Below are 25,064 nucleotides of genomic sequence, written 5' to 3' on the forward strand. Positions count from 1 at the left end.
TCGCCCAAAGTCACACCACTGACAAGTGCCGGAGCCGGGATTAGAACCCACGACCTCTGACTCCCAAACTCGGGCTCTTTCCACTGAGCCGCACTGCTTCTCACTGCTTGGAAGGGGGATAGAGGACTAGGAGGATAGGGGGAGATGGAGGATGGGGGACTAGGAGGGGAGGGGGAGATGGAGATGGGGAGATGGGGGACTAGGCGGGGAGGGGGAGATGGAGATGGGGGAGATGGGGGACTAGGAGGGGAGGGGGAGATGGGGGACTAGGAGCGTAGGAGGAGGTGGAGATGGCGGACTACGAGGGTAGGGGGAGATGGAGATGGGGGAGATGGAGGAGATGGGGGACCAGGAGAGGAGGGGGAGATGGAGATGGGGGAGATGGGGGACCAGGAGGGGAGGGGGAGATGGAGATGGGGAGATGGGGGACTAGGCGGGGAGGGGGAGATGGAGATGGAGAGATAGGGGACTAGGCGGGGAGGGGGAGATGGAGATGGGGGAGATGGGGGACTATGTGGGGAGGGGGAGATGGAGATGGGGAGATGGGGGACTAGGAGGGGAGGGGGAGATGGAGATGGGGACATGGGGGACTAGGAGGGGAGAGGGAGTTGGGGGAGATGGGGGACTAGGGGGAGATGGGGGAGATGGAGATGGGGGACTAGGAGGTTGGGGGCCATGGAGATGGGGACTAGGAGTTTGGGAGGCATGGAGATGGGGGACTAAGAGGGGAGGGGGAGATGGAGATGGGGGAGATGGAGGAGATGGGGGACTGGGACGGGAAGGGGAGATGGAGATGGGGGAGATGGAGATGGGGGAGAAGGGGGTTACTGGGGGATGGGAATGGGGTGGGGGTGGGGGGGTGGTCCATGCCCCCCGATCTCCCGGATGGCAGCTCCTGCTCGGTCGGGCGCGCGTCGGGGCATTTGAAGGGCGCGGGCGGGTGGGAGGGCGGGGGCGCGCCTGGGGGGGGGGGCGCGCGCCGAGGAGGAGGAGGAGGCGGCGGCGGCGGCGGCGGCGCGCCCGGGGTCGGGGGCGCGCCCGGCGGCGGCGGCGGAGGAGGAGGAGGAGGAGGAGGCTCCGGCCCGCGTCCATGCGGCCCCCGTGCGCGCGCCCGCCCGGGGCCCAGGGCCAGGGGCTCCCACGGCAGGGGCCAACGGTGAGGAGGCCACCGGGGGGGCAGTACCGGCCGGGGGGTCGTCCTCTGTCTTGTCTCTGCCTGGGTTTCTAGACTGGGACCCCGTTGTTGGGGAGGGACCGGCGCTCTCCCTCTCTTGCCGGTTTGGACTTTCCCAAGCGCTTAGCACAGTGCTCCGCACGCGGGAAGCGCTCAATCCATACGATCGAATGAAGGAATGAATGTTGGGGGCCGGCGGGGGGTGTCATGGGTCTGGAGGAGGTGGGGTCGGGGTCATGGTGGGGCGTTGATGAGGGTGATGATGATGATGGTATCTGTTAAGCGCTTACTATGTGCCAAGCACTGTTCCGAGCGCTGGGTGCGTGTGGGGGGGAAACAAGGTCATCAGGTTGTGGGGCGTGTGTGTATGTGTGATGGCGTTAGGGGGGTGTCATGGGTTTGGAGGAGGTGGGGTCGGTGTGGAGAGTGGGGTCATGGTGGGGGGTCGTCCTCTGTGCGTGCCTCTGTGTGTGTGTGTGATGGCGTTAGGGGGCTGTCATGGGTTTGGAAGAGGTGGTCTCCGTGGGGGGTGATGTCCTGCGTGTGTATGTTTATGTGTGTGATGTGTGTGGCTGTGTTGGCGTTGGGGGGTTATCATAGGTTTGGGGAGGGGGTAAGGACGGTGTGTGTGTGTGTGATGGCGTTGTTGGTTCGCGGTTTGGGGGGAGGTGGGGTCACAGTGGGGAGTGGGAAGGGCTCTGTGTGTGTGTGTGTGTGTGTGTGTGTCTGTGGGGTGGACACACGGCCTCCGGGGGAGAGACCGCAGGCCGGTCCCCATGATTGGGGGGAGGGAAGGAGGGGGCAGCCCCTGGGCCGGGGGACGCCCCTTGTTGCCTGCCCCAAAGGGTACACCCCAAAGGCCAGACCACTTTGGGATGCGGGGTCCGGGGTGGGAGTGGGGGAGGGTCCCCCATCAGCCTGGAGGGGCGGGGGGCAGGATTCGGCCTCCGGCCCATCTCCCCACCCCGGGATTAGCTCAGGCAGAAAATGACAGTGGGCCTGGGGGGCAAGTGGTTTAGGAGCAGGGTCCGCCCCGGGAACCGGGGCCTGGCCTCATCCCCCTCATCCCCCTCCCCGCGCTAGTCCTGTCCGTCCAAAGGCCCCTGAGCCCCCCCGGGCCTCTCCCACCCGCCCCTCGGTCTACTCGGGGCCGGCCCCTCTGACCCCTGCCCAGGCCAGGCCCGGGGGTCGGGTGGCTTCGAGGACCAGGAGGGGGGGTCGGGCCGGCCTTGGCCGGACACGGGCCGGCCCTTCGTTTCTTCCAGCGGCCAGCTGGAGCCCGCTCCAGCCCCCCACCCTCTTATTTAGGTCACCCCTTTCTAAGGAGGCTGGAGGCTCCCTGGGGGCCGGCTCCTGCCCACGTGGGGGGAGCGGGAGGGGAGGGGAGGAGGGGAGGGTCTCCAGGACCCACCCGGGGGGCGGAGGGACCTCCTCCAGGAAACCCCGGGACTGCCCCGGGGCGGGCGGGCACTCGATTTGGGGCCCACCCAGCTCGGGCAGCCCGGGAGGGCATCATCAGACCATCAGGTCTCAGGCCGGGACCCCCCACCCCCGGGCCTCGGGAAGGACCCCCCGCCCCTCCTAACGTTTCTAAGCAAGGCCGGCATACGGAGGAGGGGCAGAAGGGGCTGCAGGAACTGGTCCCTTGGTGATGGTGGGGGGCGGCGGGGGGATGGGGAGGCATCCAGCCGACAGCCGGTGAGGGTTTCCCCGAACCATTCTGAGCGGGCGGGATTCTGCCGGTTTTCTCCGGAGCTGGACCGGAGCCGCCTTGGCCCATCTGCCCGCTGGAAGCAGCCGGTACCTCGGGACCCTCTCTCCCCTCCCTCTTTTTCTTGCCCCTCCTGTTTTCCGAAGGCAGGGCAGGCAGTGGGGATTAGTAAGTAGCCCTGAAGGGCGAAGAGAGGGCAGAGGAGGTGTGTGTATGTAGTGGGGGACCAGGCCCATGGGGACGGCCCGGCTGGGTCTGGGGGCTAGGCCGGCCTGGGCGGGAGGAGGCAGCTCAGACGTGCTGGGGAGGGGGGCAAATCAGGTTGGGGGAGAGGAGACAGGACAGTCCCCGGGAGGAAGATGTTAGGCCAGGCTTGGGAGGGCTGCTCAGATCTGTGGCCCATGGAGGCCGGCCGGACCTGTGGAGACTGGACAGGCCCTGGAGGCCGGCCGGACCTGTGGAGGCCGGTCACACCTGTGAAGGCTGGAAAGGCCCTTGGAGGCCGGTCACACCTGTGGAGGCCGGTCACACCTGTGAAGGCTGGATAGGCCCGTGGAGGCCGGTCACACCTGTGAAGGCTGGATAGGCCCGTGGAGGCCGGTCACACCTGTGAAGGCGGGATAGGCCCTTGGAGGCCGGTCACACCTGTGGAGGCCGTCCAGGCGGGGAACCGGACTCCTGGAGCCCAGTAGAATCAGCTGAACCACCTCCTCCAAGGGCCAGGCCCCCTCCCTGGGCCAGCGGGCCCCAGCTGGGGTCAGTTTGGCCAGCAGCCTCGGAGAGGTCAGAGAAGCCGGACAAGAAAGAGGGGTCACAGAGTCGGGAACCGGGGGACGAGGGAAAGGGGATGGAAGGGGGGAGAGGCAGATGCTTTTTCCCTGCTTTCCGGTTTAAAGCAGACACCCCTCTCCCCGCGTTTAGATCGCCTCTCCCCATCTCTAGCGTCCCTTGTCCACCTGATTGGTGGCCGGGGTCCTGCCCCCCCTCAAATCCCCGCCCTCCCCGGGCGGGGCCTGGGGGTGGTCAGGTAAATGACCCCCGGTGTCCTGCTCCCCCTGCTCTCTCTCCCTCCCGCTCGGCTCCCGCGCAGGACTGACAGAAGGACCGGCCCGAGCTGACCCCCACCATGCTGACCTTGGACAGAGGCCGGGCGGGGCTCCGGGGATCCTGTAAGTATCCCCTCGAGGGGTGCGGGGGTCCTGATCCCCCCCACCACCCTCGACCTCTGCGGTCCTAGAGCTCCTGAAACCTCCCCTTGTGGACTCAGTCTTCCTGCCTGCCCAATGGGGAGAAGCCCACGGCCCAAGAGTGACAACCCTCCACGCAGGCCGTGAGCAGGCAGCCGGGGAGGGGGGCGAGGATCGGGGCTACAGCAGGACGAGGGGCAGGTCCCCCTCCCCTCTTCCCGGCGCCCAGGGTCTTTGGGACTCCATTCTCCCCCCTCCGGGAGGGTCTGAATTATTCACCACCCAAGAGAGGCCGAGTTCGGGCCTCTCGGATCCACTTACAGTAGCCCCCGCCCGACCCCTTCACGCCCCACTGCTTCGCTTCAAGTTCCCCAGGAGGAGGCTGGGGCGGGCGGCGGGGATGGATCGGCAGGTGGGGGTTTCGGGGAGACGGAGGAGGTGGCGGGGTGCGATGGATCAGTCAGGAGGGGCTGGGGGGGTCCCAGCCTAGTGGCAAGATCCAGGCCTTGGGAGTCAGAGCCCGTGGGTTCTAATCCCGGCTCTGACACTTGTCTGCCGTGTGACCTTGGGCAAGTCACTTCACTTCTCCGTGCCTCAGTTACCCCATCTGTAACCTGGGGGTGAAGACTGTGAGCCCCACAAGGGACCACTGTGTATTTACCCCGGGGCTTACAATAGTAAGGGCTTAACAAATACCATTATTATTATTATTATTATTAGGGATGGATAGATCAGCCGGTGGGAGTCCCGGGGACATGGTGGTGGTGGGGTGGATCAGTCAGGAGGGGGGTCCTAGAGAGGGAGCTCTTGGTGGGGGGAAGGATGGATCAGTTAGGGGGAGCCCCGCCGGATCAGCCAGTCGGGGGAGGGAATTCGGGGGTGGTGGTCCGGGAGGAGCCAAGGGAAGTGTGGCTCAATGGAAAGAGCACGGGCTTTGGCGTCGGAGGTCATGGGTTCGAATCCCGACTCTGCCACGTGTCTGCTGTGTGACCTTGGGCAAGTCACTTAACTCTTCTGGGCCTCAGTTACCTCATCTGGAAAATGGGGATGAAGACTGTGAGCCCCACGTGGGACAACTTGATCACCTTGTATCCCCCCCAGCGCTTAGAACAGCGCTTTGCACATAGTAAGCGCTTAACGAATGCCATTATTATTATTATTATTATTATTATTATTATTATTAAGTCCGGGGGAATCCGTGGGGGGCGAGGAGGGGGGGATGGAACGGCTCGGCTAACCGGGTCCCTGCGTGTGTGCCTCGGCCCAGGGCTGGCCTGCTGGCTGTCCCTGTGCGCCGCCGAGAGCCTGTCCGCCTGCCCCGTCCCCTGCCAGTGCGACGGCCCCAGCCAGGCGGTGGACTGCAGCGGGCTGGGCCTGTCCGCCGTGCCCCCGGACCTCCCCGCTGGCACCCGCACCCTCCTGCTCCCCAACAACCGGCTGAGCATCCTGCCCGGCTGGGCCTTCGCCAACCTCTCGGGCCTGCGGCGGCTGGACCTGTCCAACAACTTCCTGGACCCGCTGCCCGCCGCCCTGTTCGCCGACCTGGTCAACCTGACGGAGCTGCAGCTGCGCAACAACAGCGTCAGAACCCTGGAAAGGACCCTGTTGGGGCGCACCCCCCTCCTGCGCCACCTGGACCTGTCCCTCAACGGGCTGGCCCAGCTGCCCGCCGGCCTCTTCGACGGCCTGCCCGCCCTGCGCTCTCTGTCCCTCCGCTCCAACCGCCTGCACAGCCTCGACCGGGCCACCTTTGAGCCCCTGGTCCACCTGCAGCTGCTCCAGGTGGGCGAGAACCCCTGGGAGTGTGACTGCAAACTGAGGGGCTTCAAACACTGGCTGGAGTGGTTCTCCTACCGAGGTGAGCGCCGGGGCCTGCCCCGCTTTGGCCGCGGGAAGGGGGAGCGGGGTCCCGGGGTCCCCGGGGGGTCGCGTCTGTCTCCCCTCGGTGTCCGTCATCCCCGGGTGGGGTGGGGAAGGTGGGCAGGGCTGCGGGTCACCCCAGATTAGGGCCCACCCTCCCGGAATCCAGAGGCTGCTGCCACTTCTGAAGCCAACAGGAGCAGAGGGGAAGCGGCCAGAGTGGGCAGACGGCCGTGTACACACAGACACGCACACGGAGCACGTCTATAGACACACAACTGGGACAGAGCACACCCACAGGCGGCTCACAGACAGATCACACGCACCGTGTGAACACCCCCACGCACATAGACCATACACACACACCCCTACAGACACACACACACCCCCACACACGCAGCATGCACACACAACAGAGACAGAGTGCACCCCCCCCGACACACACACACACCGACAGCGCCCACAGAGATGGCACACACAGCACATGTACACACACACACACTCACTCTGACACCCTCTGAAAGCCAGAAAGCGATTGAGAGAAGCAGAGCGAGAGTGATGAGCCAGCCAGTCTCCCTCTCTTTCCCTCTCTCTCCCTCATACTCTCTCTCTCTCTCTCACACACACACACACAATCAGTCATAGGGTTTCCCCACTCCAAAGATCGGATTTTGAAGGGTCACCTTAAAGCGATGGTTATCTTAATTACTACAGATACAGTCCTGGTCTTTCCTCCAGGAGAGGCTGTCAAGTCCCATTAATCAATCAATCGATCAATCAGGGCTAAGGAGCTGGCTGTCCGGGCCTGGCTAACCAAATGCCAGCTTCCCCTGGGAAACCCCTCTCCGAAGTGAATCTGGGCAGACATGCCCAGCTCTGCAATGTCTTGTCTCCCCATGGGGAATTGCTGGAATCTGTACTATGGAGGACCCCCTCTGCTCCTCCCTGCAATCCCAGCGAGGTCCACCCCGGATCTCTGACCCCGGATCTCTGCCCCCGCCCCTCTCTCCCGCTGCCCCCCGGCTCTTGAAAAAAGGCCTGTTCCACTGAGGGACCGGCACCTGGAGGTCCCCGAGGGGTCCCCCGGCCAGGATGCCCAGGTCCCTGGAGCCGGCAGGGTCTCCCGGCCGGGACACCAGGGGCCGGGGAGCAGGAAGAGTTCCTCTGCCGGGATACCTGGGTCCCCGGAGCTGTACGTCTGCCCCGGCTTGGATGCCCGGCTTCCTGGAACTGGGGCCAAATTTGGAGGGGAAGGGACAAAGTCCAGTGAGGAGGAGTCTCCTCCGTGGCAGGGGAAAGGCTCAGAGGAAGGGGTGTTGAAGGGGTGTCCAAGTAGCCCCCCGATTCCCACCAGGGCCTAATGAAACACAGCGTGGCCTAGCAGATGGAGCCGGCTCCTGGGAGTCAGAGGACCAGGGTTCTAATCCCGGCTCCACCCCTTCCCTCTTATAGGACCTTGGGCAAGTTATGTAGCTTTTCTGGGCCTCAGTTTCCTCCCCTGTAAAATGGGGATTAAATCCTACTCCCTCCTATTTAGGCTGCGAGCCCCATCGGGGGACAGAGACCGTGTCCAACTTGGTCATCTTGAATCTACCCGTACTCAGTACAGTGCTTGGCACTTAGTAAGCACTGAGCAAATATTATCACTACTGGGTTCTAATCCTGGCCCTGACCTTGAGCCAGTCACTTCACTTCTCTGTGCCTCGGTTGCCTCATCTGTAAAATGGAGATTAAGACCATGAACCCCATGTGGGATGTGGACCATGGCCAACCCGATTAGCTTGTCTCTACCCCAGTGCTTAGGACAGTCCCTGGCACATAGTATGCGCTTAACGAATACTATTAAAAAATTACTCTCTACTTCCCAGTGAATGTGGCTGTCCAGTCCTGTGGGCACCTCTTCCCTGGCCCCAGTCATCAGCCCCACTCTCCCTCAGGTGCCCTGGCAGTGTGGCTAGCAGTATCCCACTTGCCCAGTGGGTTCGGGAAGTGGCTTGTTCACTCCCGACCCTTCCAGCCCCATCCCTTGCTCCCCGCATAGACGGTGATCCTGGAGCCAGGTGGGGGCCGTGCCCTGGACCGAGCCTGGCACTTCCCGGCCCGGGCTGGAAGGATTAATGCCAACAAAGTTCACCTCCCGGCAGCTCCCAATGTTCGGAGCTCTCCGTGCCCCGTCATCCCCACAGCCCAAGGGTGAGTTAGGGAGATGTGGATAGCCCGGGCCCCTTAAAGCAGGCACCGATGGGAGCCCCCGCCCCCCAGGTGTGGAAGGGTGCGGAGCCGGAGAGGCTGAAGAGGGCCTGCTTTGTGCCCCCTTCCCATTTCTCTGCCATGCAGGAGGCCGCCTGGATCAACTGGCCTGCACCTTACCCAAGGAGCTGAGGGGAAAGGACATGAGAACGGTGCCCATGGAGATGTTCAACTACTGCTCCCAGCTGGAGGAGGGGGAGGAGGGTGGTGGCGGGGGCGGGCAGGAAGCCCCCACCCCACCCTGCACCAGGGCCGGCCCAGAGCCCGCCAGGCCCAAGCCCGGGGCCGAGCCGGACCCGGAGCCCAGCCCGGCCTGCCCGCAGAAGCAGCGATACCGTCCGGTCAGCGTGAGGAGGGCCGTGGGCACCGTCATCATCGCGGGGGTGGTCTGCGGAGTGGTCTGCGTCATGATGCTCGTGGCGGCCGCCTACGGCTGCATCTACGCCTCCCTCATGGCCAAGTACCACCGCGAGCTCAGGCGACGCCAGCCCCTCATGGGCGAGGCCGGACCCGGCGCTCAGCGCCACGGCCAGAAGCGCATCTCCTCCGTGGCCTGACCCCGGCCGGCTGGCTCTGCCCCCCCATCCGATGCCTGGGAAGACCCCTCCTCGCCCCCCACCCCAGGTCAACTCCCCTAACCACCCCCTCCAGCCACAGTAGCCTCTGGTTGAGGGGAGGTTCCCCCAAACCAGAGATGGATGTTGTGGGGTGGGGATTCGGAGCCCAAATCCCTGCCGGCCCCTTCCTCAAAGACACCTCCCTGCCCCTCCACGGTCCCAGAAGGGACAGAGTGGGGGGTCCTGATTACGGATTCCACCCCCCACTCCTCTCGGCCTCTCATCCAGCCCCCCCGCCCTGCTACCATCTGCCTCTGAACCACCCCTAGATGCCCCTCGGGCGGCTCATCTTCCCTAGACCCCAAAGGGCCCCCTCCCCACACGTCTCAGCCGAGAGTCTCAGAGGGCGGAAGACCCCCGCCCCCCGCCACCCCGACCTGGGCTCACACGGTTCCACCGAGTCCCAGACAGCTCCCCGCGGCCTTCACACCTCACAGGCAGCGGGTGGAAGAACCGTCTCCGGGGTGATGGCCTGTCACCATGGTAATCCAGCCCTCTGGGTACCACCCCCCCCCCCCCGCCCCAGGACAATCTCACAGGGGTGCCTGGTTCGGGGGCTCGCCCCCATGCCTCCCGGGGACACTCCCGAGGCACCGGATCTGGGGCCCAAGGGCTCGGGGGAGGTAGCCTTGGACTGTAGCCCAAAGCCGCCTGGGCCAAATGAGACATCTTTGAGGAAACTGAGGCACAGAGCCGGGCAGACTGAGATGTATTCTACGTGTGCCCTCCCCGCTGCAAATTTCTGCCCACTTCCGGGCTGGGGCACTGCTTCAAGACACGTGGGGAGTCCTTCTCCAACTTATCCCCCCTTCCTCCGCCTCACACTCCTCCTCCTCCTCCTCCTCCTCCTCCTCCACCAGCCCGGGTGAACAAACGTTTGGGCTCAAGGGGAAGTTCTGCAGTCCAACCCAGCTCTTTGTCCTTCCCTTCCCTCCCTGATCCAGAGCTGGAAGCCCCCGGGGACAGGCAGAGGGGCAACGGGGAACCCCGAGGAGGCCCAGGCCTTCTCCTTCCTCCCTCCTACCTCTACCTCCTTCCTCATCCTTCATTACTACCTCCTCCCTTTTCCTTTATCACTACCTTCTTCCTCTCTCCCTCCACCCCAACCCTTTCCCTCTTTGCCTCCACCACTACCTCCTCCGTCTCTCCTAGCTCCTCTCTCCCTCCACCTCCTCCCTTCCTCCCCCTCTACTTCCTCCATCCCAACCTCCTCCATCTCTTCTTTCCCCTTCATCCTTCCCTACCCTCTACCTCTTCCATCCCTCCATCCTTCCCTCTTTCATCCTTTCACCTCTACCTCCTCCATCTCTATGTCCGCCCCCTCTACCTCCTTAATCCCCCCCACCCCTGCCCCCTCCATCTCTTCCCTCTCTGCCGCCCACGTCTCTCCGGGCAGCGGGACCAACAGACAGTCATTTCCAGATGCCCTATACAGTGGCTGGCAGGGTGACCGGATCTGTGGATGGAATGTGTGGGGAATCAGGGTGGCAGCTGTGAAGACGGGGGTCCCCTGGGGAAATGGGGCCAAAGGCCTGGGGACTCCCAGCTGGCCCTGTCTCCCAGTGCGGGGAGGGAACTGCCTCTCTCTCCTGGGTCCAGGCGTCTGGAGATCGGTCGTTTCCTCGGGGTGGCCGCAAGGGCAGGAGTTTTTAAAGGTAAAATTCTATTTCTGGCTTGTCGTTTCAGAAGAACAATAAAGACTGTATTTTCCTACGTCCCTCCAGGCTCCTGTAGGCTTTTTTAGGTGGGGGTGGGGACTGTGAGCCCACTGTTGGGTAGGGATCGTCTCTATATGTTCCCAACTTGTACTTCCCAAGCGCTTAGTACAGTGCTCTGCACACAGTAAGCGCTCAATAAATACGATTGAATGAATGAATGGGCAGGGAGAGAGAGGAGGGGAGGGAACGGACCCCTGAGGCTGCAGATAGATCAACGATGATGAGGATGATGGTGGTATTTGTTAAGCGCTTACTATGTGTCAAGCACTGTTCTAAAAGCAAAGGTAGATACAAGCTCGTCGGGTTGGACACGGTCCCTGTCCCCCCCGGGGCTCACAGTCGTCATCCCCATTTTACAGATGAGGGAACCGAGGCCCAGAGAAGCGAAGTGACCGGCCCAAGGTCACACATCAGTCAAGTGAGAAGCAGCAGCAGAGAAGCAGCGTGGCTCAGTGGAGAGAGCCCGGGCTTTGGAGTCAGAGGTCATGGGTTCAAATCCCGGTTCCACCACTTAACAGCTGGGTGACTTTGGGCCAGTCACTTCACTTCTCTGGGCCTCAGTTCCCTCATCTGGAAAATGGGGATGAAGACTGTGAGCCCCCCGTGGGACAACCTGATCACCTTGTAACCTCTCCAGCGCTGAGAACAGTGCTTTGCACATAGTAAGCGCTTAATAAATGCCATCATTATTATTATTACTATCAAGTGGCGAAGCTGGGATGAGAACCCAGGTCCTTTTAACTCCCAGGCCTGTGGTCTCTCCACTAAGCCATGATGCTCCAGGGAAAGCCTCCACGGCTCCCCTGACCCAGCTACCCCCCCCGCCCCCCAACACGTATTATGTACCTCTTCCCAGCCCCCCACCCTCCACCCTCCTCAGGATCCCCAGCCACCACGCAGGGCCGAGCTCACGTGGACCACCATCCCTGCCCGGAGCCGAGCGACCGTGGAGGGCGACAGCCAGCGCTGCGCTGAATCAGACCAGAGGCCTGGAAACCCTGTCTCCATGGTAACCCCTCCCGGCTCTGCCTGGCTAATCGGGAAAAAGTGAACCCAGGCAGGGGAGAGCAGGGAAAAGAACCGGGCCTGGGAAGGTCAGATCCGGGCTGCGAAGGGGACAGGTATGCTCATTGCGGGTGGGGAATATGTCTGCCAATTCTGCTGTACTGTAGTCTCCCAAGTGTCTAGTACAGAGCTGTGTATCGGGAGAGCGTTCAGTAAATACCATCGATTGATTGAGGGACGGGAGGAGAAAGAGGAGAGGAAGAGGGGAAGGGGAGAAAGAGGAGAGGGGAAGGGAAGAAGTAGGTGGGCCCACTGTTGGGTAGGGAACGTCTCTATACATTGCCAACTTGTACTTCCCAAGCTCTTAGTATAGTGCTCTGCACACAGCTCTCAATAAATACGATTGAATGAATGAATGAATGAAAAGCAGGGAGAGAAGGCCAAGAGGTGAGAGGAAGGGAAGGAGAGGGAAGAAGGAGAGAGAAAGGGAGGAGAATCGATCAATGGATCAGTAGTATTTATTGAGAGCTCCCTGTGGGCAGAGCACTGTACTAAGGGCTGGGGAGAGTCCAATACCACAGGGCCGGAAGACGTGTTCCCTACCCACAAGGAGCTTACAGTCTAGAGGAAAGGGGTACGGGGAAAGGGAGAGGGACAGGGTATAGTGAGCTCACAGCCCACCTGGGACCTTAAACTGGGGGAGAATATGATTCCACATTTCCCTCTCAAGACGCCCTGGCCCTAGACCCGTAACCCGTGTCCTGGCCAGATGCCGTCTGCTGGATTCTGGGCCCTCAGCATTGGGAGAGTGATGACCCAAGGTCAGTTTATCCAGGCCCTTTGGCCCCGGGCCCAAACAGTCCAGGCCTCTTGGGTGGGCTCATGGAGACCAGTCTTATGAGGGATGGGAGCAGAGTGGACACGTCCTGGTGTCCCCTCCCCCGGGGAAGGAGACCGGACGGGGTCCTCTGTTGACCTCAGGTCCTACCTGCTGCTATGGCCGTCTTCCCATCCACTGTCACCGCCACTGCTGTGCTGACCGTCACCACTATAGGCTGGCCATCACCACCGCTCTCTGGGGGTGCAAAGGGGAAGGAGGCTGGTTACTGTCTGGGGGACAGGGGACAGGGCGAGGGTCTGTGGGGAGGACCCCCAGCCCCCTTTCCCAGGTGAATGGTCAGAGTCAGAGGTCACGCCCACCTTTTCTTCTCCAGACTCCTCCACCCTCTTCTCCTTGCCTCTCCCTGCCTCTCCCCCCACCCAGCCCTCTGAGGACTTTAGACATTGCCTTTCCCCTGGGCAGGGACAGGGCACGAGGGCTCTGCTGAACTCTTTAGGGGTCAGGGCAGGGTTGAACTTCAGCTCTGACAGGAAAGGTTGGTCTGCATGGGAGGGGCAGGGGCTCTGCCCAAGGGTTTTGCCAATAAAACAATTACGATCATTATTATTATATTGTCAAGTGCTTACTATGAGCCAGGCACAGGGGTTGGACACCGCTAATCGAGTTGGACAAACGTCCCTGCTCCACATAGGACTCCCAGTCTTAATCCCCATTTTCCAGATATGGTAACTGAAGCCCAGAGAAGTGAGGTGTCTTGCCCAAGGTCACGCGGCAGACAAGTGGCAGAGCTGAGATTAGAACCTAGGTCCTTCTGACTCCCGGATCATGCTCCATCTACTAGGCTACTATGCTTCTCATTATTCTTATTATCCCTTCCCAGGCTGCAGCCCATCTTCTGGTCACCTGGTGCGGTGGGAATGCTGAAGACAAATGTGCCGGCGGGATGTTGGGCAGCGCGGCGGTACCACAGTGGGAAGTGGTCCATGGTGAAGATGCTCGCCTTGTCCTGAAGCGTAAGGAACTTCCTGCAGGGGAAGACACAGGTGCCGGGACGGTCGCCCCCACGGCCCAGGGATTTCATTCAATTCATTCAATTGTTACTGTGTGCAGAGCACTGTACTACTACAACTACTACTACTACTACTAATAATAATGACAATGGCATTTATTAAGCGCTTACTATGTGCAAAGCACTGTTCTAAGCACTTGGGGAAGTTACAAGGTGATCAGGTTGTCCCACGTGGGGCTCCCAGTCTTCACCCCCATTTTGCAGATGAGGTCACTGAGGCCCAGAGAAGTGAAGTGACTTGCCCAAAGTCCCACAGCTGACAAGTGGTGGAGCCGGGATTTGAACCCATGACCTCGGACTCCCAAGCCCGGGCTCTTTCCACTGAGCCACGCTGCTTCTCTACTGCACTAAGTGCTTGGGAAAGTACAGTGCAACAATAAATAGTGACATTCCCTACCCACGACAGATGGAAAACTGTAAACCCGCTGTGGGCAGGGATTGTCTCCATTGCTGTACTGTGCCTTCCCAGCGCTTAGTACAGTGCTCTGCACACAGCGAGCACTCAATAAAAATCGATTGAATGAATGAACCACCAGCCGGGGACCTGCCCCCTCCCACCCTCTGCTGACCAGGGCTTTCCAGAGGACCCAGTGGGGCCGGAGGAGCCAGAAGGAGGAAGAAGGCTTAATAATTTCTATTCAAAGCCTCTCTCCTACCCGCAGCGGGGTTTCTTTCAGGGCCTGTCCGGTTTCTTTGAGGGTTTGGGTGTTGACATTAGACAGGGTGAGCGGTTTTCACAGTGAGTTGGCAGGCCTGCTAACCTCATAAGACTGTGAGCCCCATGTGGAACATGGACAGTATTCAATGCAATTTGCTTGTATTCCCCCCCGGTGCTTAGTACAGCGTCTGCCACATAGCAAGTGCTTAACAAATGTGACTATTAGTATTATTATTATTATTATTATTATCCTGGCTGGATGAGGGGCCCTGAGGAGGCCTGGGGATCCCTTGACTAAGCCCTTCTTTCCTCTTCTCCCACTCCCTTCTGCGTCGCCCTGACTTGCTCCCTTTATTTCATCCCCCCTCCCAGCCCTACAGCATTCATGTCCATATCTCTTTTTAGCCTGTGAGCCCACTGTTGGGTAGGGACTGTCTCTATATGTTGCCGATTTGTACTTCCCAAGCGCTTAGTACAGTGCTCTGCACACAGTAAGCGCTCAATAAATACGATTGATGATGATGATATCTCATTTATTTCTTTCTCTTCGTGTCTGTCCCCCCCTCTAGACTGTAACCTCACTGTAGGCAGGGAATGTGTCTGTTAACCCTACGGGTCCAGGAGAAACGGAGAGGGCACGTGACCGGGCCCAGGTCCCCAAGGATGACCCACGGGCATAGTTTGGAAGGGGGACCACCCCCCGGCCCGGCCCATCCTCCCTGGGAGAGCCTCCTCCTCCTGGCAGTCACCCCGAAAGGGCCCCCACCCCCGGGGACTGACCTGTCGGAGAGTTTCTCCGCCCCGACGAACAGGCTTCTCCTCATGAGGCCGGCCCGAGTGCCCAGGAACGCCATGTCCACCCCGTCCTGGGATGCTCTGCGGGCATTCATTCATTCAGTCCTATTTATTGAACACCTACTATCATCATCATCATCATCAATGGTATTTATTGAGCGCTTACTGTGTGCAGAGCACTGTACTCAGTGCTTGGGAAGTACAAATTGGCAACATATAGAGACAGTCCCTACCCAACAGTGGGCTCACAGTCTAAAAGATAATAATAATCATCATCATCAATCGTATTTATTGAGTGCTTACTATGTGCAGAGCACTGTACTAAGCACTTGGGAAGTACAAATCGGCAACATACAGAGACAGTCCCTACCCAACAGTGGGCTCACAGTCTCAGTCTAGTAATGATAATGAAGGCACTTATTAAGCACTTACTATGTGCAAAGCGCTATTCTAAGCCCTGGGGAGGTTACAAGGTGATCAGGTTGTCCCACGCGTGGGGCTCACAGTCTTAATCCCCATTTCACAGATGAGGTAACTGAGGCACAGAGAAGTTAGGCGACTTGCCCAAAGTCACACAGCTGACTGGGATTTGAACCCATGACCTCTGACTCCAAAGCCCGGGCTCTTTTCACTGAGCCACACTGCTTCTTGTCAATGCAGAGCACTGTACTGAGCCCTTGGGAGAGGACCATAGCGCAATAAACGGACACATTTCCTGCCCACAGAGAGCTCACAGTCTAGACATTAATAGAAATACACGGCTTCCCTCGGCCACCTCGCGTGAGGGCTGGTTTCCCTGGAAGGGGTCTCCTGCCCTGGGTGGGGGGGTCTTACGCTTCCGCCACCCTCCCCCCCCCCCCCCGTCCTTTCTTGCCCCCCAAGGTCACCAGGCGGTGCATCGCCGGAGGCCCCTTCTGGGCCGGACATACTCGGACAGGTTGAGGGCCAGCGCCGTCCAGTAGGCTTCCATGGGGGCGGTGACCACAGCGTCAAACAAGGCCTCCTGCACCAGCTCTTCGTCACCTAGGGCCGGGCCCCCATCCATAAGCCCGCAGTCAGTGGGTGCGGAATTCCCACCCCTCGTCCCCCACTTCCCCGGAATTCTGGGGTGGGGGGCAAAGGGAACACTCCTCCCCTCCCCCAGATCTCTAGCCCTCCGCCACCTGGTTCAGCTGCCCATCTGCCTCAGTCCCGGGTTATACCTGCCAACTTGTAATAATAATAATAATGATGAGGGCATTTATTAAGCGCTTACTATCTGCAAAGCACTGTTCTAAGCACTGGGGAAGTTACAAGGTGATCAGATTGTCCCACAGAGGGCTCACAGTCTTCATCTCCATTTTGCAGACGAGGTCACTGAGGCCCAGAGAAGTGAAGTGACTTGCCCAAAGTCACCCAGCTGACAAATGGCAGAGCCAGAATTTGAACCCATGACCTCTGACTTCAAAGCCCGTGCGCTTTCCACTGAGCCATGCTGCTTCTCTACTTGTACTTCCCAAGAGCTTAGTACAGTGCTCTACACACAGTAAGTGCTCAATAAATACAATTGAATGAATGAATCTACATCCCCCCAGCCTTACCTCCTTCTCCTCCCCACGGCACCTGTATATATGTTTGTATGTATTTATTACTCTATTTATTTATTTATTTTACTTGTACATATTCTATTTTATTCTGTTAATATGTTTGGTTTTGTTGTCTGTCTCCCCCTTCTAGACTGTGAGCCCACTGTTGGGTAGGGACCATCTCTATATGTTGCCAAATTGTACTTCCCAAGCGCTTAGTACAGTGCTCTGCACACAGTAAGTGCTCAATAAATACGATTGAATGAATGAATGAATCCCCCTTCCCAGAGAGGCAGCACAGCCTGGGGTGTGCCAGGGTCTTGTCCCAGCTCTGCCCCTGGCTCCACGGTGTGAAGGACCTGGGTTCTAATCCTAGCTTCTTCACTTGTCTATTTATTTATTGTTTATTATTTATTTATTTATTTATTTATTTAACTCTATTTTATTTGTACATATTTATTCTATTTATTTTGTTAATATGTTTTGTTTTGTTGTCTGTCTCCCCCTTCTAGCCTGTGAGCCCACTGTTGGGTAGGGACCACCTCTATATAATAATAATAATAATAATGACATTTATTAAGCGCTTACTATGTGCAAAGCACTGTTCTAAGCGCTGGGGAGGTTACAAGGTGATCAGGTTATCCCACGGCGGGGCTCACAGTCTTAACCCCCATTTTACAGATGAAGGAACTGAGGCACAGTGAAGTGACTTGCCCAAGGTCACACAGCAGGCAGTTGGCGGAGCCAGGATTTGAACCCGTGACCTCTGACTCCAAAGCCCGGGCTCTTTCCACTGAGCTTCTCTATATGTTCCCAACTTGTACTTCCCAAGCTCTTAGTCCAGTGCTCTGCACACAGTAAGCGCTCAATAAATACGATTGAATGGAAATGAATGAACTTGTCTGCTGTGTGACCTCAGGCAAGTCACTGGACCTCTCTGGGTCTCAGGTTCCTCACCTGTCAGATGGGGAGAAGAGCTATGCTTCCCCTCCCATTTACACTGTGAGATCCAGGTGACACCTGATCTGATCATCTCGTGTTTCCTCCGGTGCTTGGCACTTAGCAAGCACTTTAATTGAGGCCGGAATTTTTTTTATGGTTTTTGTTAAGTGCTTACTATGTGCCAGGCACTCTACTAAGCGCTGGGGTCGATACGAGCTAATCAGGCTGGAGAAGCAGCATGGCTCAGTGGAAAGAGCACGGGCTTTGGAGTCAGAGGTTGTGGGTTCAAATCCTGGCTCCACCAAGTGTCAGCTGGGTGCACACAGTAAGCGCTCAATAAATACGATTGAATAAATACGATTGAATGAATGACTAGGTTGTACTTCCCAAGCGCTTAGTCCAGTGCTCTGCACACAGATTGAATCATCATCATCAATCGTATTTATTGAGAGCTTACTGTGTGCAGAGCACTGTACTAAGCGCTTGGGAAGTACAAGTTGGCAACATATAGAGACCGTCCCTATGCAACAGTGGGCTCACAGTCTAAAAATGAATGAATGATTGAATGAATGAATGAATGAATGCCCCAACTCTGGAGAAGGGGCATGCTGGGGTATATAAAGCAGCGTGGCTCATCATCATCATCATCAATCATATTTATTGAGCGCTTACTATGTGCAGAGCACTGTACTAAGCGCTTGGGAAGTACAAATTGGCAACATATAGAGACGGTCCCTACCCAACAGTGGACTCACAGTCTAAAAGTGCTCAGTGGAAAGAGCACGGGCTTTGGAGTCAGAGGTCATGGGTTCGAATCCTGTCTCCACCACATGTCTGCTGTGTGACCTTGGGCAAGTCACTTAACTTCTCTGAGCCTCAGTTACCTCATCTGTAAAATGGGGATTAAGACTGTGAGCCCCACGTGGGACAACCTGATCACTTTGTACCCCCCCCCCCCAGCGCTTAGAACAGTGCTTGGCACATAGTAAGCGCTTAACAAATGCCAACGTTATTATTATTATTATAAAGGGTCAGTTAATTAGCCCTCACAGCAGCTCACATTGCAGGTCCGGCTCCTGTCCCGTTAGGAAGCGGATGACGGCCTCCAGCTGGCTGAGTTTCCGATGCCCCGGATCGATATCCGTGATGCAGTAGATCCTGGGAAGGTGGCAAGACTTGGCGCTCATCCTGCGGTAATTCCCCCCCCCCCCACCGCTCCGGCCACCCGTCCTCAGTTTCCTCTTCTGTAAAATGGGGATTAAGACTCACCATTCATTGGCCAAAGTTACATCCGGCTGCAGGAGGTCATGCAAACCTGCAACAGAACATGAGGCCTGCTTTCGTGAACTCAGCGCTTAGTGTAGTGTCTAGCAATCAATCACTCGTATTTATTGAGCGCTTACTGTGTGCAGAGCACTGTACTAAGTGCTTGGGAAGTACAAGTTATAAATATTTTATTTGTACATATTTACAATGTGCCCAAGGTCACACAGCAGACGTGTGGCAGAGTCGGGACTCGAACCCATGACCTCTGACTCCAAAGGTCTAGCTAGAGAGGCAGCATGGCTCAGTAGAAAGAGCCCGGGCTTTGGAGTCAGAGGTCGTGGGTTCAAATCCCGGCTCCGCCACTTAACAGCTGGGTGACTTTGGGCCAGTCACTTCACTTCTCTGGGCCTCAGTTCCCTCATCTGGAAAATGGGGATTAAGACTGTGAGCCCCCCGTGGGTCAACCTGATCACCTTGTAACCTTCCCAGCGCTTAGAATGGTGCTTTGCACATAGTAAGCGCTTAATAAATGCCATTATTATTAGCTCCTAGTTGGCACTTTCCTGAAGCAGTGTGGCTTAGTGGATAGAGCCCGGGCCTGGGAATCCGAAGGAGCTGGGTTCTAATCCTGGCTCCGCTGGTTGTCTGCTGTGTGACCTTGGGCAAGGCACTTCACTTCTCTGTGCCTCAGTTCCCTCCTCTGTAAAATGGGGATTAGGACTGTGAGCCCCACATGGAGCAACCTGATGACCTTGTATCTACCCCAGCGCCTAGAACAATGTTTGGCACATAGTAAGTGCTTAACAAATACTATCATTATTTCCTCTCCTCCTCCCCATCCCCCCCACCCTACCTCCTTCCCCTCCCCGCAGCACCTGTATATATGTTTGTACAGATTTATTACTCTATTTATTTTACTTGTACATATTTACTATTTTATTTATTTTGTTAATGATGTGCGCTTAGCTTTAATTCTATTTCTTCTGACGACTTGACACCCATCCACATGTTTTGTTTTGTCGTCCGCCTCCCCCTTCTAGACAGTGAGCCCGTTGTTGGGTAGGGACCGTCTCTATATGTTGCCGACTTGTGCTTCCCAAGTGCTTAGTACAGTGCCCTGCACACAGTAAGCACTCAATAAATACGATTGAATGAATGAATGAATTATTATTATTCTCTGTTCCTCAGTTTCCTCTTCTGTAAAATGGGGATTAAGACTGTGAGCCCCATGTGGGGACAGGTACTGTGTCTGACCTGATTAGCTTGTATTTACCTCACTGTTCTTGACACATAATAAGGGCTTAACAAATGTTATTATTATTATTATTATTATTATTATTATTATTATTATTATTATTCCCAGTCAGTGGGGTGGGAGAGAACAAAATGCTTGGTTCAGTGTTCTGCACAGAATGAGTGTTCAATAAATACCGTAGACCCACCTTCTTCCACTGAGGTGTTCCCCAGAAGAATGTATTCCCCGTGGCCACGGGTCAGGACCACCCCTAGGCTGCCAAAAGAAAGAGCTGTCTGTGTCTTCATTCATTCATCCAATTGTATTTATTGAACGCTTACTGTGTGTAGAGCACTGTACTAAGCGCTTGGGAGAGTACGATATAACAATAAACCCACACGTTCCCTGCCCACAAGGAGATTACGGTCTTGATGGGGAGACAGTGCTGTGTCTGTCCACTACACTTTCACCATTCTGTTCACTTCCCTCAACCCCCACTGACTCCGGGACCCTCAACTTCCCCCTTCTGCAGCCCCCGCCGACTCTGGGACCCCACTTCCCCCTAGCCCCCATTGGCTTCAGGACCACCTCTCCGGGACCCCTTCTGGGTGATCTTGGGCAAGCCCTGTAGGGGCATGTGGGGCCTCAGTTTCCTCATCTGTAAAATGGGGATAAGATCCCCTTCCTCTGAGATTGAGTCGCACTGCGGGGGCAAAAGAGGAGGGGGGACACGGCCTGGGTCCAATCTTATCAGCGGAGGAAAGGCCGCTGACCTGAACGGTGTCTTGCCGATGTCAGTGAAGAAGTAGTCGTTGGTCAGGAACAGAACTCGCTTCTGAAACGGTAGCCGGGGAGAGGGTGGGACCCCTGGGGCTTCTCCCCTCCCACCCCTCGAAGCCTGGCCTCGATGCTCTTCTCACCCCTTTGTCAATGGGGACTTTCACATCCATGGACAGGGAGCCGGTCTCGCCGTTAATCATGGCCGTCCTCAGCTGTGGGGAGAGGAGATGTGTCTGTTTATTGTTACATTGGACTCTCCCAAGTGCTTAGTAAATCGCTCTGCACACGGTCAGCGTTCAATAAATATGATTGAATGAATGGCGGACAGGAGTCGGGGAGGGACCCCAAGGGACCACCCCCAAGAGGAGGCTGGAATCCCAGCCCCCGGGCCCGCTTTCCCTGGACGGAGCAGAGGTGGAAATCCCTCCTTTCACCCCTAACCACTGCCAGCCCCCACAGGTTCTCATCCGCTCCTTCTCCACAACCACAAAAGGGGCTTCTCTCCTTGGTTTGGGGGTCCAGGGCAGTGAACGGATGTCAGAGCCCCCCAGGCCAGCCCAGGCTGGATCTCCCCCCCGGCCACCAATCCCTTTCTTCTAGTGGGGCCTCGGTTTTCCTTCTCTGTTGAATGGGCGCAGGGGGCGGCCCGCACTCACTGTCCCGTCTCTGTCTTCCCACTCCAGCTCGGAGAGGTCCACGCTGTTGTAATTAGGTTTGGGCTTCAACTTCTGGCCTTCCTGGTACTGGAGCGGTCGGGTGTTATAGACAGTGGGAGGGTACAGAGAGAGGCCTGAATCCAGCCCCCCCTCATTCCAGCGCCCCACCCATCTCCAGAAGGACCCCTGAGCCTCAGCTTCAGTGTGGGGAGAAGGTCCAAATCAGAATAATAACTAAAATAATAATATGAGTGGTATTTAAGTGCTTTACTATGTGACAGGGGCTGTACTAGAAGAGGGATAATCAGGGCACACATGGGACTCATAATGAAAGTAGGAGTGAGAACAGGAATTAAATCCTCGCTTTCAGATGAGGGAACCAGAGGCACAAAGAAGTTAAGTGATTTATCCAAAGTCCCAGAGATTTGAACACGGCTCCCCTGGCTCCTAGGCCTGTGCTCTCCCTACTAAGCTGCGCCACTTGATGCTCAGAACGTGGCCAGCGGATCTCTTCCCCCTTCCCAGCCAGGATGTAGAGTCCTGGAGGGCCGTGGGCGGGGGAGACAGAGGGGAAACTGAGTCAGGGATGGGTTTACATGATCCCCTCCTCACGCCCTCCCCAGACCCAGGATGCCACAGCTCTGCCACAGCTCTGCCCTTGGGGTGGGGGAGCAACTCAGCCCCTCTGGACGCTGGCAGGCTGGGGTCCCCTACCAGGGGCTGCAGGTCAGGGTGGGAGAGGATGTAGCCGTTGTTGGTGTTTAGGAAGGCGTAGCCGTGGACGCCCAGCTGCAAGGGGGGAGAGAGAAGGGGGCGTCCGCCCCAGTGCCTCCCCAACGCCCGGCCGACTCCCCTCGGCTCCCCAGCCCCAGGGCAGACAGGGCCTCAGCAGCCCCAGACAGAAGCGGCTGAGTGCCCTTACCTGCCGACCCCTGAGCCCGCTGTTGGGTAGGGACTGTCTGTATATGTTGCCAACCTGTACTTCCCAAGCGCTTAGTACAGTGCTCTGCACACAGTAAGCGCTCAATAAATACAACTGAATGAATGAATGAATGCCCCCCGCCTCCCCAGGCCGGGGGTACCTTGTAGCGGGGCGCCAGCTTCAACAGCTCCCTCAGGGGCACATCTGAGCCCACCACGCCCAAGAGGATGCCGTGAGACCTCTGAAACGGGTAGTGGCGGAGGCATCAGCGAGACCTGAGTTGGCTGAGCTCCCATTGCTCCCAGAGCACCTACGTCCGTATCTGGCATTTATTTATTTCTATTACCGTCTGTCTCCCCCTCTAGACTGTAAGGTGATGTGGGAAACGAGGAAATGAGGAACTGGTCAGGGAAGGCCTCTTGGAGGAGATGGGCCTTCAGTAAGGCCTTGAATGGGGGATAGAGATGCGGGCAGGGAATGTGACTGTTATATTCTGTTGTACTTTCCCAAGCGCTTAGTATAGCACTCTGCACACAGTAAGTGCTCAGTAAATATGACTGACTGGCTGACTACTGTCCAGGGGTCCCGTTTGTGGCAAAGCACTGGATTGAGTGTCTTTTGGTTCGGTGCTTGGGAACGTAATGTGGAAGTTAAAGTCCCTGCCCTGGAGGAGCTTACAATCAAATGGGGCAGCAGCCAAGCACTCGGAAGCATCCAATTCCAAACCACTTCCTGTTTCTGAACCTCCAGGAATGGAGACTTTTCCTGGACTGCCCGCAGTGCTTCCAGGAGCACGCGGGGGTCATCCCTTCAACTCACAGTGCTTTATACCCTAACTCCCTCCCCAGGAAGCGGGAGGGCCACCCACCGTCTCATTCTTCTTGCTGAAGACCGGCATGGCCACGGTGGTCATGAGGAGCAGGCTCTGGGCCTGAGAGGCGAAGAGCTGCCAGGGGGTGCAGAGTGGGGAGGGTCAGGCCACCGAAAGTGGGGCCTGTATCTGCCCCTGCCCCAGTGCCAGTCCCCGCCGGATCCCAGGGGAGCGATCGTCCGGTTCACTGCTCCGAGGCAGTGGCGGTGAGGCCGGAGGATACACCCCAGACACCACGCTCTGACCGCTTACTGAGCGCTTGGGAGTGTACTATACAACCCACTTGGTAGCCAAGTTCCCCTGCCCACCTCCAGCTGAGAGTCTAGGGTAGGGGAATTGTGGGATTGGGGACCACCAATGGGAAGGAGGGGCCGGGCGGGACCAGAAGGATTTGGAAGGGAGATTCGCTGGGAACACTCGGGACAACCGCGAAGAACGCATGGAACACACGCGTGACACACATGGAAACGCACAGGTGGTTACCTCCTCAGACTGTGGCAGCTAATGCGTGGTCAAAATGAGGGGGCAGGGGAGCACCCCGAGAGAAGAGCATGAGACACGGTGGTGATGGTGGTGGTGGTGGGGCGGGGTAGAGAGGATAGAACAGGGACACGAGAGGAGAGAGGAAAACCTGGGTCCCTCAGGAACCTTCCCAAATAGGGGTCCAAATGGGTGAAAAGCTTCATTCTCCCATTCTCCCCTCTTCCATCCCCCCAGTTCCCCTTCCTGGCACCCCCATCTTCCCATCGCCCTTTGCTCTCCCTTCTGACTTTCCAGCTCCCCCTTCCCACCGCCCTCGGCTCCCTCTCCCGAATTCCCACCACCCTCCGCTCCCCTCCCCACCCCCTCCTGCTGTGCCTTTCCAGCTCCCCCCGCCCTGCCGCCAGGCTCACTGTGCTGTCCATGTAGGCCTCGGTCCAGATAATGTCATGGTCATGGTTGATGACCATGGGGCGGCTGAGCACGTGCAGATACTCCATGACGTTCTCCTGGACGTCCGCCAGCGTGGAGATCTGCGTGTAGTAGCCTGGAAGAGGGAAAGGGGGGTAGCAGGGCAGGTGGGGCGGTCACCTCCTTGCCCAAAGAGAGGCCACAGGGCAACGGGATGGGGCGGGGGGCGGTGGCCAAGGCTCCAGGTGGACCAAGGACTTTCCCTCAAAGTCCCCCCCACCCAAAACTCCACCCACTCCGAAGCGGGCAGAGATTGCCAAAGGTGGCAGGGGGGAAGATATTACAGGAACTTGACCCCAAACAGGGACACCCGCATTCCCATCCTGACTCTCTCCTGGAACATCCTCCCTCTTCAGATCTGTCAGACATCTCTATTCCCCATTCAAGGCCTTACTGAAGGCCCATCTTCTCCAAGAGGCCTTCCCTGACCAATCCCTCATTTCCTCGTTTCCCACTCCCTTCTGCATTGCCCAGACTTGCTCCCCTTATTCACCCCCCCTTTCTGGCCCCACATCACTTACGTCCAAATCCGTCATTTATTTATTTCTGTTAATGTCTGTCTCCCCCTCTAGACTGTCAGCTCGCTGTGGGCTGGGAATATGTCTGTTATAGTGTTATTTTGTACTCTCCCAAGCGCTTAGTCCAGTGCTCTGCACACAGTAAGCGTTCAATGAATACGACTGATGGATTGATTGGTGGGTCCGAGAGCCCCCTGGGATCCCCGGAGGGAGAAATTCCCAGTAAGCGAAAGCTTCCCAGTGGGAGAGCCTGTCTTGTATTACCAGCCCGGCTCTTGGAAGGCAGCTGGAGGGAATTGATTAGAGAAGCAGCGTGGCTCATTGGAAAGAACACGGACTTTGGAGTCAGAGGTCATGGGTTCAAATCCCAACTCCGCCACTTGTCAGCTGTGTGACTGGGCAAGTCACTTAACTTCTCTGGGCCTCAGTTACCTCATCTGTAAAATGGGGATGAAGACTGAGCCCCACGTGGGA

The 25,064-nt window shown here is 57.7% G+C and overlaps 2 protein-coding genes across 2 annotated transcripts in view; one reads left to right on the forward strand and one right to left on the reverse strand.

Annotated features, from left to right (window-relative positions):
• The window catches only part of CACNA2D4 (calcium voltage-gated channel auxiliary subunit alpha2delta 4), a 49,607-nt gene that overhangs the window by 8,564 nt on the left and 15,979 nt on the right, over positions 1-25,064 (reverse strand). Inside the window, exons 15-28 of the mRNA XM_038767737.1 lie at positions 24,015-24,148; positions 23,119-23,196; positions 22,411-22,491; positions 22,043-22,117; positions 21,329-21,415; positions 20,813-20,884; positions 20,666-20,727; positions 20,101-20,168; positions 18,662-18,707; positions 18,453-18,550; positions 15,815-15,908; positions 14,871-14,966; positions 13,267-13,388; positions 12,511-12,597 (exon numbers count right to left, since the gene is read on the reverse strand). Of these exons, the coding sequence (XP_038623665.1) occupies positions 12,511-12,597; positions 13,267-13,388; positions 14,871-14,966; positions 15,815-15,908; positions 18,453-18,550; positions 18,662-18,707; positions 20,101-20,168; positions 20,666-20,727; positions 20,813-20,884; positions 21,329-21,415; positions 22,043-22,117; positions 22,411-22,491; positions 23,119-23,196; positions 24,015-24,148 (1,200 nt within the window). The remainder of the gene's footprint in view (positions 1-12,510; positions 12,598-13,266; positions 13,389-14,870; positions 14,967-15,814; positions 15,909-18,452; positions 18,551-18,661; positions 18,708-20,100; positions 20,169-20,665; positions 20,728-20,812; positions 20,885-21,328; positions 21,416-22,042; positions 22,118-22,410; positions 22,492-23,118; positions 23,197-24,014; positions 24,149-25,064) is intronic.
• On the forward strand, positions 1,074-9,312 carry LRTM2 (leucine rich repeats and transmembrane domains 2). Its single transcript, XM_038767795.1, has 4 exons — positions 1,074-1,156; positions 3,976-4,054; positions 5,340-5,930; positions 8,270-9,312. The coding sequence occupies exons 2-4, from the start codon at positions 4,012-4,014 to the stop codon at positions 8,737-8,739; spliced, it is 1,104 nt and encodes a 367-aa protein (XP_038623723.1). The 5' UTR covers positions 1,074-1,156; positions 3,976-4,011; the 3' UTR covers positions 8,740-9,312.

This window comes from Tachyglossus aculeatus, chromosome 27 (genome assembly GCF_015852505.1).
Source record: "Tachyglossus aculeatus isolate mTacAcu1 chromosome 27, mTacAcu1.pri, whole genome shotgun sequence".
NCBI lineage: Eukaryota > Metazoa > Chordata > Mammalia > Monotremata > Tachyglossidae > Tachyglossus > Tachyglossus aculeatus.